Source organism: Mesocricetus auratus, unplaced genomic scaffold (assembly GCF_017639785.1).
Source record: "Mesocricetus auratus isolate SY011 unplaced genomic scaffold, BCM_Maur_2.0 Super-Scaffold_4256, whole genome shotgun sequence".
Classification (NCBI taxonomy): domain Eukaryota; kingdom Metazoa; phylum Chordata; class Mammalia; order Rodentia; family Cricetidae; genus Mesocricetus; species Mesocricetus auratus.
The window spans coordinates 96,337,871-96,356,883 of record NW_024429182.1 but is presented as its reverse complement, the minus strand read 5'-3'; the positions used below and the strand labels follow the sequence as shown (position 1 = coordinate 96,356,883).

The window sequence follows — 19,013 nt, the reverse complement described above, 5'->3', positions numbered from 1 at the left end:
ATGTTTTTAATTATCTTATGTATTTGGAGAATATGTACAAGTTATTTCCTTTTCCTATGGGTGTACTTGGCATCCCATTCTGGCAGGGTTATTTGCAAAAAGTCAATAAAGTTACATATGTAAAAGTTCTCTGGTAGGGTTAGAACAGGTAGAGTTGGTGTGTTATGGGTCAGGCCATGGAGTTTTAGCTTATACGGAAGAGAAGGATCCAGCAAGCCCTGGGGGGTTTAGCAAGGCTGGATTCTGTCCTGAGCCTACTTTTCATTGGTGTCTCCAACAACCAATCATCATTTCTTTCTCCTGTGGCACAGGCTGAGTTAGCTGTCATCCTGAAGTTTATGCTGGATCATGAGGACTCATTAAACCTTACTGAGGACCTAGAAAATTTCTTGGAGAAAGGTGAGTGGGGCCACTTGTGAGGATCCACTCTCTCTCTCTCTCTGATCAGAGAGCTGCTAGGATCCTCTGACCCCAACACATGGCACAGAGTTGCTGCTGTTCAGGAGTTATGTGTGATGGAAGGTGGTTTCTGAGCCATGTTGCTAATACCTCAGATCATCTGAGTGACTTCCTGCTGCCTGACAGTAGAGGATTCTTGTAAGTGATCTCATCTGCATTAGGGTGATCTGGACTCCCACTTTTCACATTGTTTTGTTTTGCTCTTTATTGTTATATTTTATTTTACTTTATATGTATGGGTGTTTTGCCTTCATGTGTGTTTGTACACCATGGTGCCCACAGAAGTCAGAAAAGGGTGTTGGAGCCTCTGAAACTGAAGTAATAACTTAGAGTTGTTGAACTTGAGTCCTCTTGAAGTGCTAAACCATGTCTCCATTTCCTTGATTTTTGTCTTTTAAACTCTAGGCTTAGAAGTTGGAGATAAACATTTTTGGAAACCTCGTAAAAGGCTTCCCTTCATGCTCTAAGTGGGTGGCATGCACATAAAACCAGTAAGCTTGGTAAGGGAACCAGGTGTAGATATGCCAAGTATCTCAGAGTGAGAGTTCTTCCTGTCTGATGAAGAGGTCAGCTCCCGCTACTAGGACTCTGAGCAAGTTCTCTTCTGGCTGTTGAAGTAGCTATTGGGTGGGATTCTTCATGTTCAGCTTCATGAGGTGGAGATGTTGAGAATGGGAGTCTAGAATGTAAGAAAGTTCACTGAGTCAGATGCAAGTTTGCGGTTTAGCTTGTCAGCCATTGGACTGCAGATGGACAGAGCATAGAGTCCGCATCACGTCTCTGGAAAAAGAGAGAAGAGTTAGGAAGAAAAGGTGGGAGAGGAAGGATGGGTGATTAGAGGTAGCAGAGTCCTGAGAAGGTGGTGATGGGAACGGGGGAAGAGAGTATTTTATACCTTGGTGATATTAAGGCCAGGTGTGGAAGTGTTCCACCAAGACTGGTGAGGTCTGTGGGCTGGTTTGGTGCTGGGCTCTTATGACGCCTCTGCAGTGCTGAAATTAGAACTTGTTCCAGTTTCTGAGTATGAGAGGAATTTTGTCACTTTACCATACTTTTTTGAGTACTTTGCTCTGAGGAAGTGGAAGCCCTGCACTTGTTTTAGTTAAAGACCTTGACCTTGTGGGTCAGGTTCTGCCTAGTAATTGCCTCTTCATTTTACATGTGAGTGTGTGCAGATTCACCCCCACCAAAGTATTGTTTACCTATTATGTAATGTAAAAGTCAGTTCACTTCCTTACTAACTGATCTTGGTTTGTTTGTTTGCTGCTTACCCCTAGTTCCTTACACCTGTTCCAGTGCTGTCTCTGAAGAGCTTTCTCCACCCAGCCACCAGGCCAAGAGGAAGATTCGCTTCCTAGAAATACAGAGAATTGCTTCATCTTCTAGTGAGAATAAGTAAGTCCTAGTCTTCTCCCTGGCATGGTGTCTCTACATCCATCTAGTCAGTCCTTGGATACTGGAGCCTAAGCTGTTAGTCAGCCCTTTCCATCATGAGGATGTACTTTGAGGGTGTTATTTATTTGGGATCTGTTGGGAATTAGTCCTTCCTCAAAAGCAGTTTTCTCTCTTCCTTCAAAATACATGTCTCCAATTCTTCAGCCAAGAATTAAGTCATGGAGGAGGGAGAAGAGTTTCTCCAGGTCATGTCCCTAGACATGAAGTTGCCTGGCAGATAGAACTGGTCTCCGAAACCATTAAGTATGGTCACCTGTGTTGTTCCGTCCCTAGCTGTTGCTGGTTACTTCAGACCTTCAGCTCTTACCCTGTTACTTTTGTTGTCTGTTCCTTAGCTTCCTCTCAGGTTCTCCGTCCTCCCCTATGGGCGACATCCTGCAGACCCCACAATTCCAGATGAGACGACTGAAGAAACAGCTGGCAGATGAGAGGAACAACAGGGATGAGCTGGAGCTGGAGCTATCTGAGAGCCTCAAGCTCCTTACTGAGAAGGGTAGGTACCTGACAGAGAACGTGCGGGTGCTGGTAATGGGGTGCATTGGGATTTGCATTCAAGGAAGCGCTGGTGATGGTGTCCCTTCAGCTGACAGTGAGGCTTCAGGCTCAGCCCTGGCACAGGTGGCAGGCTTACCTGCTAGGTACCGGGTTCTGTTCCTGCACTGTGTTCCTTTTCTGTGGAATGGACACTGTGTGCCTCCTTTGCTCTTTTCTTCTTCCCTGGTTCTTTGCTGACTCTCAACTCCTCCCCTGCCTTGGGCAGATGCACAGATAGCCATGATGCAGCAGCGCATTGACCACTTGGCTCTGCTGAACGAGAAACAGGCAGCCAGCTCACAAGAATCCGGGGAGCTTGAGGAGCTCCGTGGCAAGAATGAGAGGTATGACTCTCCCTGCCCTCCTCCTAACATCCACTCCCTGCTCGCCCACTTGGGGGCTACAACATTCTCACTGCTCGTCTTCTGGCAGCCTCACCATACGGCTGCATGAGACTTTGAAGCAGTGTCAGAACCTGAAGACAGAGAAGAACCAGATGGATCGGAAGATTAGCCAGCTTTCTGAGGAGAATGGGGACCTTTCATTTAAGGCGAGTAGGACTGGCTATGCATAGAGGCTCCTAAGGGCTGTGGTGGTCAGAAGGTTATGTGGCTTCCCCAAGACAGTTGAGAAGATTATCTAGAACCTAGCTTAGTCTTTAGTCCTTCCCTAGACCTGTATACTTACTTTCCTTTTTATTGGTTCTTGAAAGTGTGCTCGGGCAGCCCTAAATGTTGCTGTATTATCCTGGGTGAGAGACCTAATGGGCTGTGATTGGATTGAAGGTGGGGAAGGATCTGTGGAGGCTCCAGGGCCTGGGCTTCAAGTAGTAGGTACTTGGAGAGAGGTTCCAGCTTTCACCCTGTTCGTGTCTTAGGTGCGAGAGTTTGCCAGCCACTTGCAACAACTGCAGGGTGCATTCAACGACCTGACAGAGGAGCACAACAAGGCTTCTCAGGAGTGGGCAGAGAAGCAGACTCATCTGGAAAAGGAGCTCAGCACAGCCCTCCAGGATAAGGTAACCCTTGGCTGGGAAGCTGACCACAACTTTATGCATATAGTCCATCACCCTGCTGGGTCCTGGAGTGATGAGTTGCCTTGTCAGGGTTTAGTAGGTTGAGTGCCCCAGTGTACTTGTGAACTCTGTGTTGTGCAAAGTGTTGGTCTTAGAAATGATAATCAAGGAAAAGATAATCAAGGGGAATGATCCCTTGCTAACTTGTGAGATTGAAGGGTGACTCATAAACTCTTAGTGAATTAGTTGTGATTTCAGGTTGGGTAATTCTTTACTGAAATGCTTGATATCCTAAGTGTATCAGAGATAGGTTTTCTCATTTTGGAGTATTTGCATAGACATAAGTTGCGTGTCCCTTAATCCAAGATCTAAATCACTCTAAAATAAAATTATTATGTTTTAAGGCAGCCTAACTCTGTAGCCCAAGCTGTCTTTGAACTCTGTCCTCAAGTCTTTGTTTCCTGTGTGCCAGAATTACAGGCTTCTGCCACAAAATCAAGAACTATTATTTAGCATCTTGTTGGTGCTCAGAAAGTTTTGGACTTGGTATTGTTTTGGATTCCAGATTTTAGATTTCAATCTGCATTACTTTTACTAAGAGCCCAGCTCTGCCAGTTGCTAACTATGTAGCTCTAGGGCATAGCACTTACATCTGGAAAGCAGAAGTTTCCTTTGTGAATGAGACAGTAATAGCTCCCTCCCAGACTTGTGGGTGGATTAGAAGTTCAGAGGTACACCCATCGTGTTGAGTTTTGGGGAGCCATCATTCCCAGCTCAGGCCCACGGTTTCTGAGAGGCTTTCTCCTGAGCCTGGGACAGGGAGATTTAGGTAACAAGATGATCGAGGATGAGGTGAGGGCCCATGTGGTAACCAGGTGACTGTTCTGCTTCTCTATTCACATGGTCTCTTGTTTATTCCAAGAAATATCTTGAAGAGAAGAATGAAATCCTTCAGGGAAAGCTTTCCCAGCTGGAAGAACGAGCAGCCCAACTGTCAGAGAGCCCAGCCCAGGAGAAGGGCGAGGTGCTGGGTGACGCCTTGCAGGTAGGAATAGACGGAAGCAGCCATTAAGCAATTTGATGGAGTTGGGTCTGGTTCTGTTGATCCCCATTTGTCTTTTATCGCAACAGCTGGAAACCCTGAAGCAAGAGGCAGCCAAACTTGCTGTGGACAATACTCAGCTCCAAGCCCGCATAGAGACACTGGAGTGTGAACGGGGCCAACAGGAAGCCCAGCTGCTTGCTGAGCGGGGTCACTTTGAAGAAGAAAAGCAGCAGCTGGCCAGCTTGATTGCTGACCTGCAGAGCTCCATCTCCAACCTCAGCCAAGCCAAGGAGGAGTTAGAGCAGGCCTCCCAGGTTCAGGGGGCTCAGCTGACTGCCCAGGTGGCCTCGCTGACAGCCCTCAATACTACTCTGCAGCAGCAACGGGATCAAGAACTTGCCAACCTGAAAGAACAGGTCAAAAAGGAACAGGCTCAGATGGTACAGTCCTTGCAAGAACAAGAACAGGCTGCTCAGGGCCTCCGCCAGCAGGTGGAGCAGCTGAGCAGCACCCTGAAGCTGAAGGAGCAGCAATTGGAAGAGGCAGCCAAGGAGCAGGAGGCAGTCAGACAGGATCACGCCCAACAACTGGCCATTGTTGCTGAGGCTCGAGAGGCCTCTCTAAGGGAACGGGATACTGCTCGCCAGCAGCTGGAAACGTTGGAGAAGGAGAAGGCTGCCAAGCTAGAGAGTCTACAGCAGCAACTTGAGGCTGCTAATGAAGCTAGGGACAGTGTACAGACCTCAGTTACACAGGTCCAGCGGGAAAAGGCAGAGTTGAGCCAAAAGATAGGAGAACTCCATGCCAGCATTGAAGCTGCCCACCAGGAACAGCGTCAGGCCCAAGCTCATGTGACAGAGCTGGAGGCCCGGCTGAAGGCTGAGCAGCAAAAAGTAGCTGAGAGAGAAAAAATGATCCAGGAGAAGGCCCAGCTCCAGGAGCAGCTCCAGGCCCTTGAGGAGACTTTAAAGATTACCAAAGACAGCCTTCAAGAGGAGAAGCGCAGGGCCGCAGATGCCCTAGAAGAGCAACAGCGCTGTGCCACTGAGATGGAGGCAAAGTCCCGAAGCCTGATGGAGCAGCGTGAACAGGAGCAGAAGGCATTAGAACAGGAGAAGGCTGGGAGAGAGGGGCTGGAGGCCAGGTTACAACAGCTTGAGGGGACTCATCAGGCTGAGACTGAAGCATTGCGGCGTGAGCTGGCAGAGGCTACCGCCTCCCAGCGCAGAGCCGAGAGTGAGAGTGAGCAGCTCACCAGGGAGGTTGAGAGCTGGCAGAAGCGGTTTGAAGCCAGACAGCAAGAAGAGGCAAGATACAGTGCACTGTTCCAGGAACAACTGATGGCTTTGAAGGGGGATTATGAGAAGGCAGACCAAGAAGCACAGGAGGGGGCAGCAGTAGAAGTCCACAGTGAGGGCCAGATAGGCCAGCAGCAGAGTCAGCTAGCCCAACTTCATGCCACTCTATCCAGAGCCCTCCAGCAGGTTCAGGAGAAAGAACTCAGGGCCCAGAAGCTGGCAGATGAGCTTTCAACTCTGCAGGAGAAGATGGCTTCCACTAACAAGGTGGCAGCCTGTCTGAAGACCTTGGTGCTAAAGGCAGGTGAGCAGCAGGAAATGACCTCACCTGAGCTGCTCAAAGAGCTCCCAGGGGCTGGAAACAAAGAGTCTAACTGGCTTGAAGAACAGCAGAGACGGCCATTCTCTAGCACACAAGCAGCACTAAAGGCTATGGAGCGAGAAGCTGAGCAAATGGGCAGTGAGCTGGAGAGGCTAAGGGCAGTGCTGATGAAGAGCCAGGGGCAGCAGCGAGAGGAGCGTGGGCAGCAGGAGAGGGAGCTAGCACGGCTGACCCAGGAGCGGAGCCAGGCCCAAGCTGACCTGGCTCAGGAGAAGGCAGCTAAGGCGGAGCTTGAGATGCGGCTTCAGAACACCCTCAACGAGCAGCGCGTGGAGTTTGCCGCCCTGCAGGAAGCACTGGCCCATGCCCTGACGGAAAAGGAAGGCAAAGACCAGGAGCTCGCCAAGCTTCATGAGCAAGAGGCAGCTCAAAGAACAGAGCTGAAGGAGCTTCAGCAGACTTTGGAACAGCTGAAAGCACAGTTAGCCAAGAAAGAAGAAGAGCAGCACCCTGTAGGGAGTACTGGTGGAGAAGAGGCTTCTGGCCCAGAAGCCCCGTTGGAAACAGTTAAAAAGACAGAGGCACCAGGCCTGGAGGTGGAGGCACTTCGGGCAGAGGTCATCAAGCTAGAGCAGCAGTGCCAGCAGCAGCAGCAGCAGGTTGAAGGCCTGACACACAGCCTGGAGTCTGAGCGTGCTTCCCGGGCTGAGCAGGACAAAGCCCTAGAGACCCTACAAGGCCAGTTAGAGGAGAAGGCTCGGGAACTAGGGCATGCTCAGGCTGCCTCAGCTGCAGCTCAGAGAGAATTGACAGCCCTCCGTGCCAAAGCCCAGGACCATAGCAAAGCTGAGGAAGAGTGGAAGGCCCAGGTGGCTCGTGGCCAGCAAGAGGCTGAGAGAAAAAGTAGTCTTATCAGCAGCTTGGAAGAGGAGGTATCCATCCTGAACCGCCAAGTCCTAGAGAAGGAAGGGGAGAGCAAGGAGTTGAAGCGCCTGGTTGTAGCTGAATCAGAGAAGAGCCAGAAGCTGGAAGAGAGGCTGCGCCTGCTTCAGGTAGAAACAGCCAGCAGTAGTGCCAGAGCAGCAGAACGCAGCTCAGCTCTACGAGAGGAGGTACAGAGCCTCCGGGAGGAGGTAGAGAAACAGCGTGTAATTTCGGAGAACTTGCGGCAAGAGCTGGCCTCACAGGCAGAGCGAGCTGAGGAACTGGGCCAGGAGTTGAAGGCCTGGCAGGAGAAGTTCTTCCAAAAGGAGCAAGCGCTCTCTGCGCTGCAGCTGGAGCACACCAGCACACAGGCCCTGGTCAGTGAACTGCTGCCTGCCAAGCACCTTTGTCAGCAGCTGCAGGCTGAGCAGGCAGCTGCTGAGAAGCGCCACCGGGAGGAGATAGAGCAGAGCAAGCAGGCAGCTGGTGGACTTCGGGCAGAGCTAATGCGGGCACAACGGGAGCTTGGGGAGCTAGGGCCTTTGCGGCAGAAGGTGGCTGAGCAGGAGCGAGCAGCCCAGCAGCTGCGGGCAGAGAAGGCCAGCTATGCAGAACAGCTGAGCATGCTGAAGAAGGCTCATGGCCTGTTGGCAGAGGAGAACCGGGGTCTGGGGGAGCGGGCCAACCTTGGCCGGCAGTTTCTGGAAGTAGAGTTAGATCAAGCCCGGGAGAAATATGTCCAGGAGCTGGCAGCTGTGCGTACTGACGCTGAGACCCATCTGGCTGAAGTGCGTCAAGAAGCACAGAGTACTACCCGGGAACTGGAGGTGATGACTGCCAAGTACGAAGGTGCCAAGGTGAAGGTCCTAGAGGAACGGCAGAAGTTCCAAGAAGAGAGGCAGAAACTCACCGCCCAGGTAAGGTGTCCGTCCTGTATCCTGCGTTCTCTGGCCTTCCCCTCACTCTCTACCCTGTCTCTCTACTGCAGTAGCTTGCCTGCCTTCATTTACTGAGTAGCATAAAAAGAAAGTGACTAATAGACTTCAAAATTTGTCTTAAAGAGCATGTTCATGATAACCTGCAGTGTTACATGCCTGTAATCCCAGCATTTGGTAGGCTGAGTGAGGAGGATTGTGAATTTGAGGCCACCTTGAGTTACATAGTCAGACTGTTCAGACCTTGCCTGCACACGCTCTCGCTCTCTCTCTCTGGAAAACATCTATGGCTCCTTTTCCTTTGAAAGCTGATTCTGAAGAAGTCAAGCTGAAGCAGGCAAACTGGCTTTTTGTTTGGTGTTTTAAAACAGGGTCCAGTGTAACTCAGGCTAGCCTTGAATTCACTATATGGTTAAAGATCGCCTTGAACTCTTGATCTTCCTGCCTTCACCACCCAAGTGTGGTGAAAACAGGCATATTATATCCTGTTATCTAGCTCTTGTGAGCATTCTCTCCCTCCCTCCCCATTTCTACCTCTCTCCATATAGTCTCTGGGAGACGTATCATAGCCCATTGAGGTTGGTCTGGCAGTGGCCCTATCTCACTGACTCCATTGCTTCTCCCTATGCACAGGTGGAGCAACTAGAGGTATTTCAAAGAGAGCAAACTAAACAGGTAATGCCTGGGGTTCTCGATAAATGCTGGCTGCTTAAGCGGTGACCAGTCTCGGTGCATGACCCCGGCTGCAGCTTGCTCCGCCAGCTCCTGTTGTGAACTGTTTGTGAAAGGGGCAGGGTCGAGCCATGGAATCCAGGCCCAGGCTGCCCAGGAGTACAGTGCTATCGGCTCTCTCTTGGGCCTCATCCTACCCATCCCAGGTCGGCCTCTTCCCTTATGCACTTTCTTTCACCAGTCAGGGACCAGGGGTAGCTTCATTTTTTCCAGACCTGCAGTGGCAACAAAGTCAACCCTTGTGACTCCAAAACCTCCCAAGCCCTGTTTTGAGCTAGGGTTACTAATCCAAGAGGAAGAAGAGATTATTGATATAGCCTTGTTTAGATTAATGTCCTGTTTCCCCGCAGAGTATGGATTTATCCAAGGCATGAACGCTATGAGAATACTCACCCACGATGCCCTGGTGCCTTATCCCAGAGCCTCACTCACGGAGTTTTCTGAAGCAGGAAACTAAGATTGAGAGAAGTAAACTTGTCTTCCTCTGATGGGCCATGTGGTCTGTCCTCTTTCCTCCCTCTCAGGCCTCTCTGCCCCCTAGTTAGTAGGCTACAGAGCTGATACTTAGTGAGGACACTTCCTCCACTCCCCTTTCAGTCACTACAGTCATCTCAGGAAATAGAAGAGTCTAATGGGAAAGCAAGCAGTTTGCAATGGAGCCTTTTGCCTCTTCCTCTGCTGCCTGTTCATGCCTAAGCTTCTAGAGTGCCTGGAGGAAGCAGGGGTGCTTGTGGCTGTTATGATCCCCTCTGTCTTCTTACCCCCTTTGCTCTTCCTCTTTGTGATAGTTGGGGGAGGCCTTGGGTGTGTGTGCTGCCCTGTTCTTGTCTTCCTGCACTCTGTTCTCCTAACCCTAACCACAGTGACCATGCCGCTAGCGTCTTTCTAACAACCCTTGGAGATTGGAAAGAGGTCTGGGAGCTTTGCTTTGGCAATTTTTGGGAAGGAGGGAGGAATGAATGTACTTTGACAGTGTTTGTTAGAGTACCAGGGAAGTGTCCTGTGTATGAGTGTGTGCTCATGCAAACACACAAATACACACACACACACACATACACAGCTACTTAGTTGGCTCTCCAACCCCATAGACGCTCTGTTCTTGCTCCCAACCTGTCTAGGTTAGGCTTGGGAAATAGCGTGCAATAGGGATGTTGAGAGATGGTGACTCCGAAGAGTCAATTATTGATTTTGGTGGTTGGAGACTAGAGATGGAATGCGTTTGAATAGGTGACTCTGGCAACATCTGTTTGGGGCCACCTCAGGCCCTGACAACCTTTGGGCAGCAGGCTATTACCTATATAGAAGTCAGGAGAAAGGGCTTGAGGATAATGGTCTGGGGAAACCCCTTGGTTAGTCAAGACTTCCAGTGTTTTTACTCAGAGATCTATAAGAGGAACAGAACTGATAGAATGAATATGTATCAGATATATATATATGAGATAAAGAGTGACTTACAGGCAGTGGTCTACCTAGTTCAACAATGTTTGTTTCCTGATGGAAGGGCAATTGTTAAGTCCACAAGACTAGATGTTTCAGCTGACCGTTGGTCCATATTGGGAGTCCCAAAGAAATAAGTTCTGGGGCTAGAGTGATGGCTCAGGGTTTGGGAGTGCTGAGTGCTCTTATAGAGGTCATGGGTTCAAGTCCCAGCACTTAAATGGCAGCTCACAACTCTTTATAACTCCTGTTCCAGGAGTTCTGATACCTTCACACAGACACACATGCAGGCAGAACAGCAATGTACATAAAATACAAATAAAAATTTTTTAAAAAGTAGGTTCGGTTACCAGCAGAGGAACATCTCAGCAGCAGGATAGATAAACTTGCCATTAAGAATGAGGGGCAAGCAGGCAAAGAGCAAGAGCTTCATTCTTCTTTGTCCTTTTATGTGGGCTGCCACCAGAAGGTGTGGCCCAGATTTGGGGTCGGTCTTCCCACCTCTGATGCTCCAATCAAGGAAAGCCCTTCATAGTTGGGCCCAGCTGCTTTGGTTTTATTTGATTGCAGATGTGGTCAAGTTGGACACCAAGATTCCCCATTCCACCTCTTCTCAGCTTGACCCGTGATCATATCACCGTATGCAGTGCTTCATTTCCAAGAGAAAATAGGCCTCACAGACTGTAATTATCCCATTATAACTGCAACACATTTTAGACTAGATGACAGTGTCCCTTGAGGGACATTCTTTTAGTGTCTCAAAACTGATACTAGCTCATTTGATGTTACATCCCATGATAAACTGAGGAAAAGACATCTGTTTACACAAACATTAAAAAAATTTTTTTTGGCTATGTGGGTGCTGGGAATTGAACCTGGGTCCTTTGGAAGAGCGGTCTCTTAAGCACTGAGGCATCTCTCCAACCCAGACACACACACACACATTTTTTAACAAGCTATGAAAGAAACACTCCTATAAGTTATAGCCCTCGTTTCTGCAACTGGTCTCATGGCCTTAGCATCTGTCAACCTATAGGTCCTGACTCCTTTGGGGGGCAGGGTGGAACTACCCTTTCACAGAACGGGTTGCATATCACATATCCCACATGTAAGATGTTTCCATTGCAGTTTATAACAGTAGCAAAATTATAGTTAGGAAATAGCAATGAAAATAATTTTAGGGTTGGGAGTACCCACAACATGAGGAACTGTATTAAAGGGTTCCAGTATTAGGAATGTTGAAAACCACTGGCTTAGCTGGTTTTATATATTATACATTGATTCAAAATATATACCACCTTCTGCAGAGCCCTGCCCCAGCCCTCCAGGCACTATGACTGGGGCTTCCAAAGGCCATTCCATCATTCTATCAGGCTAAATGCTTCAGGATGGTGGGGAACATGATAAAACCAGTGGATTCCATGGAGTGCCCACTGTCACACTTCTCTGGCTGCAAAGTGAGTTCCTTGGTTAGAAGTAATACTGTGTAGAAGATCATGATAGAGTTAGACGAGGCATTCTGTAAGTTCATGGTGGTAGTTTTGGCAGAAGCATTATATGTAGGAAAGGTAAATCCATAACCAAGTCAGCCTTGGTGATGGAAGTCTGTGTTGTTGAGATCATGCATAATCTCCATCTCTGCACTGTGGCCACTTTGGTCATGGACCCATTAGGCAATGACAGGGATGGCTGGGGAAAAGAAGCTGACTTCCTATAGAATGGGTCATCCTATCTACTTGATCATTGAACTCTTCCTCAGCTGAAGCCACCCTTTGATGAGCATTTACATAGGACACAAGTGTCCTCCTGTCCTTTGCCCATTTGGAGAGATATGTCCACATATTTGTTCCCCACTTGTCTTTCTCAGTAGTTTTTCTCTTGCTCTTTCCAAGTCCCTGACCATACAGTCAGTCAATTGGCTACAGTCCATGAATCTAAACAGTTGCACATCTGGCTATTTTTCCTTCTAAACAAAATGTATAACCATGTCTACTACCCAAAGTTCTGATATTGTGAACATTTCCCTTTACCCACTGTTTTTCAGGGTTGTCCTAGAAAAGTGTAATATTTCAGGTCTGTTTCTAAGTGCTGCCTAGAAAATATGCAGAACTGTCCGTAAAGCAGGCCTTAGTCTTTTCCTCCTCCATCAGTTGATCATAGGACACACCTCATGATGCTATAGGTACATATTTGGAAGCAAAAGGCATTGTAATGGGAGTAAAAACCGTAGACGTTTGGGCAACTCCTTTATGTAACTTGCTTGTGCCTTCAGGACCTGCTTAGGTCTGATCACAGGTATACCACTTCCATTTGGTAATGGGTTGCTGCTGTGCACATCCTACTTTATGTCGAGGTGGGTGAAATAATTATAGCCCAACTTGTGATGGGCAACTCAAGTCACATGATAACTTGGTGACTCATTGTCTGATGTTCAGTTTCCACTAAGGCTCAATAACAGGCAAAGAGCTGTCTCTTAAAAGGGAGAATGCTTGTTTGCAGATAATGGTGGAGCCTTGCTCAAAAACTGAAAGGTGAATCGAAATCCTCAGTGATACACCTGTATGTTCAGACAACATCCCTATCTGCCACTGACACTTTGAGTACCATTGATTCTGATGGATCACATGGTTCAAGTGGTAGACATCCTGGACAGCCCCCTTGACCTGTTGAAGAGCTTTCTCATGTTCCAGGCCCCACTCAAAGCTTAGCAGCCTTCCTAGTCACTTGGTATTTGGGCAGAAGTAGCAAACACAAGTGAGGAATGTGCTGTGTCCAGAATCCAAATAGACTCACTAAATGTTTTTGTCTCTGTCTTGATGGTGGGAGGGGCCAGGCGCAATAGCTTACCCTTCACCCTAGATGGAATATCTGCATCCCCCACCACTGAGGTAGAAGGCCCTTAAAATTTGGTTGGTTGTATTTCCCATCCTCTGTTGCCCCTATGTGTTACCAACAAGTCCAAGTGGTTGTTACCTCCTGCTCACTTGGTCCAATCAGCATAATGTCAGTAGAGTGGACCATGATGTTTTATGCAAGAGACAGATGGTGAAGATCCCTTCTAACTAGGTTATGGCACAGGGCTGGAGAGATAATATATCCTTAAGGTAAAACTATAAGGTGTATTGCTGGTCCTGCCAACTGAAAGCAAATTGCTTCTTGTGGTCCTTAATGGATAGATATTGAGAAAAAGGCATTTGCCAGATCAATAGCTGCATACTGTATACCAGAAATTGTGTTAATCTGCTCATGTAAGGACACCACATGTGGTATAGCAGCTGCACATTGAAGTCTGTACTTGATTAAAATTTGATAGTCAACTGTCATTCTCCATGATCCCTCTGTTTTCTGCACTGGCCAGATTAGGAGAGTAAAAGGGAGATGTGGTGGGACCCACCATCCCTGCATTGTTTAAGTCCTTGATGGTGGCACTAATTTCTGCAATTCCTCCAGGAAAGTGAAACTGGTTTTCCCTGGTAGAGGCAACTTTAATGGCTTCCATTTGGTCTTCCCAACCATAATAACCCTCACTCCACAGGTGAGGGAACCACTGTGGGAATTGTGGAATTGTGCAAACTTCTAAGTATATGTATCCCTTATACATTCTGGAGCTGGAAAAACAACCACAGGATGAGTTCGGGGACACACTGGACCCACTGTGAGTCGGACTTCAGCCCAAACTCCATTAATCACCTGACCTCCATATGCCTCTACTTTAACTGGAGGGCCACAATGTTTCTTGGAATCTCTTGGAATCAACATTAATTCAGTACCAGGGACCAATAGACCTCAGAAATTCTAATTGGTTTCCATTCCTCCAGTGTATAGTTACCGTTGTAAAAGGCCTTAGGTTCCTCTGGGGAAGGACTGGAGAAACGCCAATAGTAAAACTTTTATATATTTTATCAAGGTTCTTCCTCCAGGGGATCTGACTATCCCTTCATTCAAGAGGTTTCGCAAACAGGCTCAAGTATGGTTCACATGCCAAGAATCTTGCTAGAATCCAGTTTGGTCTTTCTTTGGAGAATTTTTCTTATGCAGATCAAACAAAAATGTAGTAGGCTCTTTATCTATTTCATGCCAGGAAACACCATGACTGACTAGCCAGTACCAAACTTTCATACAAGTCATGTCACCATAAAAATCATTTTGCCTGTGCTGCCTGTTAGGACAACTATGGTCACCTGCCTTTGTCAATTCAGTGCTATCATCTGACTCTTCCTAATCCTGGGTCCAGTTAAACCCACAGCATTTAATTCATTGAACTAAGCAGGAGGATCTCCGACCCTAAGGTCTGAGCTAGTGAAAGAGACAAAACTCTTCCTATGCGCTGGTGCCCCTCACTATTTTTGGTCTCAGGATTAGTGAGGGGCATGTCTTCTGGTCCTTCCTGTTAGGGAGGGCTAGGTTTACACAGTGACCCCACTCAAGCATTGCAATTTCCCTGAGCTTAAAAATATTCATCATCACTAGTCCAAGGGAGATCCGGCATCTCAAGTTCCGTTTAAGTAGGCCATCTTTTGACACTTTTTTTGGGGGGGGGGGGGGGTTCAAGACAGGGTTTCTCTGTGGCTTTGGAGGCTGTCCTGGAACTAGATCTTGTAGACCAGACTGGACTCAAACTCACGGAGGTCCCCCTGCCTCTGCTTCACAAATGCTGGTATTAAAGGTGTGCGCTACAACCTTTTTTTTTTTTTTTCAAGTAGCAGAGTTTCATATTAAAATCTCTACTCCATGGACCCTTATCAATAAACTCAGCTTGATTTACTTTTATGCTCCTTCCATCATTATCCTACCCTCTTAAAACCTATCCCCACACAAATTTCCCAGACATACTTGAAAGAATTAGCAAAGTCATTTAGTTCTTTAGTGGTACAGTATACCTCCAACACATTCTGTTGCCCCTGTAGGAGCCTGCTTAGCCTTAAGTCTGGTTATTGGTGGGCTCTAAGAGACCACAATATTGTCTTGCCTTGTAAGTCAGTGCTGGTTTGGCATACAATGAACGATTAAATCCCACAAGCAAAGGCAGAGAGTACAATTTTGCAGGAGGTTTAGGGTCTTCAGGTGAGATAAACCCTTCAAATCTGAGTGTTCAAAGTCCTTAGCCTCAGTAGGGTCATCCCATCCATCTCCATCCCATATTACAGGATCCTATTCTTTAACCTGTTAACACCCTTAATTTACTGTTGGACACCTTTTGAGGCTGGGACTTGGGTTTTGGTTTTAATTCTTCCAGGGCACACCTAGAAACCTTTAGATTAGTTATGCACATCTGGAGTCAGAATGAGGGCAAGCAAGCAAAGTGCAAACGTTCCCTTATCTGGGTTTTTATGTGGACTGCCACCAGAAGGTGTGGTCTAGATTTAGGGTGGGTTTTCCCACCTTAGAAGATAGTCACGAAACCCCTTATAGTTGTGCCCAGTTGTGCTTGGGTTCTAGTTGGTTGCAGATGCGGCCAAGTAGAATACCAACAGTAGCCATGACATCCAGGGAATTCAGTCGTCTTGTCTGTTCTCTCTCTCTCTCTTACTCCTCAGGTGGAAGAACTGAGTAAGAAGTTGACAGAGTATGATCAAGCCAGCAAGGTGCAGCAACAGAAACTCAAGGTGGGACAGATAGATGTATGACAGGCCTGCCTGCCCTTTGACTGCCTCAGAGCACGAGTGTGAGGAACGTCTTCTCTAGGCTCTATGTGATGTGGGGCAAAGCAGAAGCCCCCTGGGGGACTAGTTGCCCAGGAAGCCATCCTGATCTCAGAAACCTTGCTTTTGCCTTCTGGGGACTTTCACAGAAAGGCCTTAGCTCTCCATTGTGAACACCTATGCTTTTCAGTTAGATTAAGAGAAAAAAAAATTCATTTTTGGGTTACATAGTAAAGCCTTGCTTTAGAAAACGAAAACAAACCAAGACATATATAATATAGTTCAGCGGTAAAGTACCTATTTTTGATGCACTGAAGCCCTAGGCTCAGTTTCTAGCACCTCAAAAAGGCATTTGGGGGGGGGGGGCGGGACGGGACGCCGGCGGCGCAGCGTCTTTTCATTACCCTAGCCAGTCAGTGTATGGCTAATGACTACAAAACAGAATAGAACAAATTCTACCTTCCCAGAAAGTTCTATGGGACAGCATCACTCTTAGTAGTTTGCGTTCAAGGACTAAATTTGTCAACAATACTCATTCTCTATTTGTTGTTGTTGTTCAAGACAGAGTTTCTCTGTGTAGCCTTGGCTGTCTTGAAACTCATTCTGTAGACCAAGCTGACCTCGAACTCCCAGAGATCCACCTGCCTCACCTCCTGAGGGAACAGTACTCATTCTTACAATCCATTGTTTTCTTTCTTTTAAAATTTTTTTGGAGTTTGGGGAATACAGGGTCTTATTATGCAGTCCATAGTACTGGGATTCTTAGGTATTTGTCATAATGCCGAGTACAATTAATACTTTCAGTGCTTTTAATTATGTTATTAATTATGTTCTTTGTTCCAGTGTTTCCTTTTGGCGCTTTAAGCTTTCTATCCCTTAGTTAAGGCCAAAGGATTGGGCACAAGTGCCTTTGGAAATTGTGTAGCATGTGGTGGGTCACAGGTGGAGGAACTCTGAGTTTCATTTTTCCTGCTTAGCTTCTCACGTCTGTGTTCTGTCATAAACAATAAACAGGCTTACCATGTTCCTTTTAAGGAGTTGTTATGAGCTAGCAGATGTAAGAGAGGTATTGGTGGGACTATGCCTACCCTAGTACCTGCAGCAAATCAAGCTGATGTTGCAGGTAACAGAATCAGCTGCCAGCCTGCGTTTGGAGTTGTGGTTTCCTTATGAGGCAGTGCTGGCACCATAGGTTTTGGACTTAGGTGGACCAAGTTCAGATTTTACTGTGCTATCCTCAGTGTGACCTTGGTCAGTTTGCCTAAAACTCTAAGCTCTTTTCATCTCTAAACAAAGATAAAAGCTCTCAGTGATTTGAAGACGTGAGTGTGTCATTGAGTGTGCACACACAGTTCTCTCCCCCTGAGCTCTACACCAGCATGTTCTTTGATCATCAGGTTCTGCTCCCTTGAGAGTAAATGTACATGGACAGAGGTTGAGACACTTGGTGCCTGGCCTCATAGATGGCAGGCAGAACTGGGAGAAGCATTAGAGCCAGCAGTGTGCCCACAAGAGGGCCTGGGAAGGAGGGTCTAATTGCTCTGCAGGCTGTGGCTGTGGGGACTGTGTGTTTTGGCCTGAGGGATCCTGTGTCCTGAGAGAATGTATTGATGAAGGACTGAAGTACCTGTGGAGACTGAGTGGGTTGGGGTGGAATAACCAGAGCTGTCTTTTTCATTGACTTCATAGGCTTTCCAGGCTCAGGGAGGTGAGAGCCAGCAGGAGGTCCAGCGCCTCCAGGCCCAGCTGAATGAGCTGCAGGCCCAGCTAAGCCAGAAGGAGCAGGCAGCTGAACATTACAAGCTACAGGTGAGGGGCCAGGAACTGGCCTGCTCTGCCCTTTCTCCTGACCACTAGGCTCTATCACACCTACCCACCCTGTCTGTCCACACAGATGGAGAAAGCCAAGACCCATTATGATGCCAAGAAGCAGCAGAACCAAGAGCTGCAGGATCAGCTTCGAGACCTGGAGCAGCTGCAGAAGGAGAACAAGGAGCTTCGGGTTGAAGCTGAACGTCTAGGTCGTGAGCTGCAGCAGGCAGGCCTAAAGACTAAGGAGGCTGAACAGGCCTGCCGCCAGCTTAGTGCCCAGGTGCGGAGCCTGGAGGCACAGGTAAGCATCTCCAAATTTAACAAAGGCATCTCACCCTGTACTGTTGGAATCCAGACTCTTCTCTCCAAGGACAACCCTACTCTGCGCTTCTTTTTATTTTCCCTCCCAGGTTGCCCATGCAGACCAGCAGCTTCGAGACTTGGGCAAATTCCAGGTGGCAACTGATGCCTTAAAGAGCCGTGAGCCTCAGAAACCCCAGCTGGACTTAAGTATTGACAGCCTGGATCTGAGCTTGGAGGAGGGAACCCCATGCAGTGTCGCTAGGTCAGGAGACATGTCTGCCTCTCTATCCTGTGCCTTTTTACTGAGTGCATGCTCTTCTAGTCTGTGGTTCTGGTATGGTGACAGATCCTGCCTAGGACAAAGGAGAAGTGAAAACGAAGGGGAACAGTTAGGAAAGCTTTGGAGAAAGCTCTCTTTGAGCCTTGATAGAATCCACGGGTGTGTACAGGGGTGGAGGAGCAGCCTGTAATGTTAGGCCAAGCAGTTCTGAGAGCCTAGAGCCTGAGTGGGTTTGATCCCAAAGATCAATGAACCTCAGAAATGCTGAGATTGAGGACTACAAGGTTGAGTTTGTGTCTTATAGTTTCCTGATAGTATAGAAGTCAAGGTTTAAAAGTACAGTTACTGCTTTATCAATATTTGTACTGCACTAACTGTGTGCCAATGTCAGTACTTAGAATAGTTACAACTTTATTCCCACTTGGAACCATCTTAGGTAGGCTACACTCATTCTGTCTCCTTAAACAGATAGACCTGGGGTTTAGAGGGGCAGTCACTGGCCTAAGCTTCCAGTGATGGAGCTCACTCAGGTTTGAATCTGGCAGCCTGACTTGAGTCCTTGCTTGTCACCACTCTGCAGCATCTCCCAGTCTGAGTTTTGGTGAGATGAGCTCAGGCTGAGCAGAGAAGGGTATGTACATGGTGTTCAGCTTCTTACATTGTTGACTGGTAGAGTGGTAGAAGAGGTCAAATTACAACCACATTCCTGGCCTGGGGCCGGTGAAGGTATCCCTGTTTACAAAACTAGAACAGGAGGAGGCGTTTAGAATGGACAGTGTTAAGCATGGAACAGTTGTGGCATCTGGAAGAGGTTTGCGCT

General features: G+C 47.8%; 1 protein-coding gene across 6 annotated transcripts in view; it reads left to right on the top strand.

Moving 5' to 3' along the window:
• The window catches only part of Numa1 (nuclear mitotic apparatus protein 1), an 80,236-nt gene that overhangs the window by 56,864 nt on the left and 4,359 nt on the right, over positions 1-19,013 (top strand). For 5 of the 6 annotated variants that reach the window (XR_005881506.1, XM_040757540.1, XM_013116303.3 and 2 more), the window contains exons 7-19: positions 312-399; positions 1,737-1,854; positions 2,250-2,407; positions 2,675-2,792; positions 2,881-2,998; positions 3,326-3,466; positions 4,386-4,508; positions 4,595-7,969; positions 8,621-8,662; positions 15,694-15,762; positions 17,488-17,607; positions 17,693-17,911; positions 18,021-18,175. Coding sequence is in view for 5 of the 6 variants with exons in the window: in XM_040757540.1 (XP_040613474.1) it covers positions 312-399; positions 1,737-1,854; positions 2,250-2,407; positions 2,675-2,792; positions 2,881-2,998; positions 3,326-3,466; positions 4,386-4,508; positions 4,595-7,969; positions 8,621-8,662; positions 15,694-15,762; positions 17,488-17,607; positions 17,693-17,911; positions 18,021-18,175 (4,844 nt within the window). In the remaining variant the exon portion in view is untranslated. The remainder of the gene's footprint in view (positions 1-311; positions 400-1,736; positions 1,855-2,249; positions 2,408-2,674; positions 2,793-2,880; positions 2,999-3,325; positions 3,467-4,385; positions 4,509-4,594; positions 7,970-8,620; positions 8,663-15,693; positions 15,763-17,487; positions 17,608-17,692; positions 17,912-18,020; positions 18,176-19,013) is intronic. The other variant, XM_013116304.3, reaches the window with a different exon arrangement.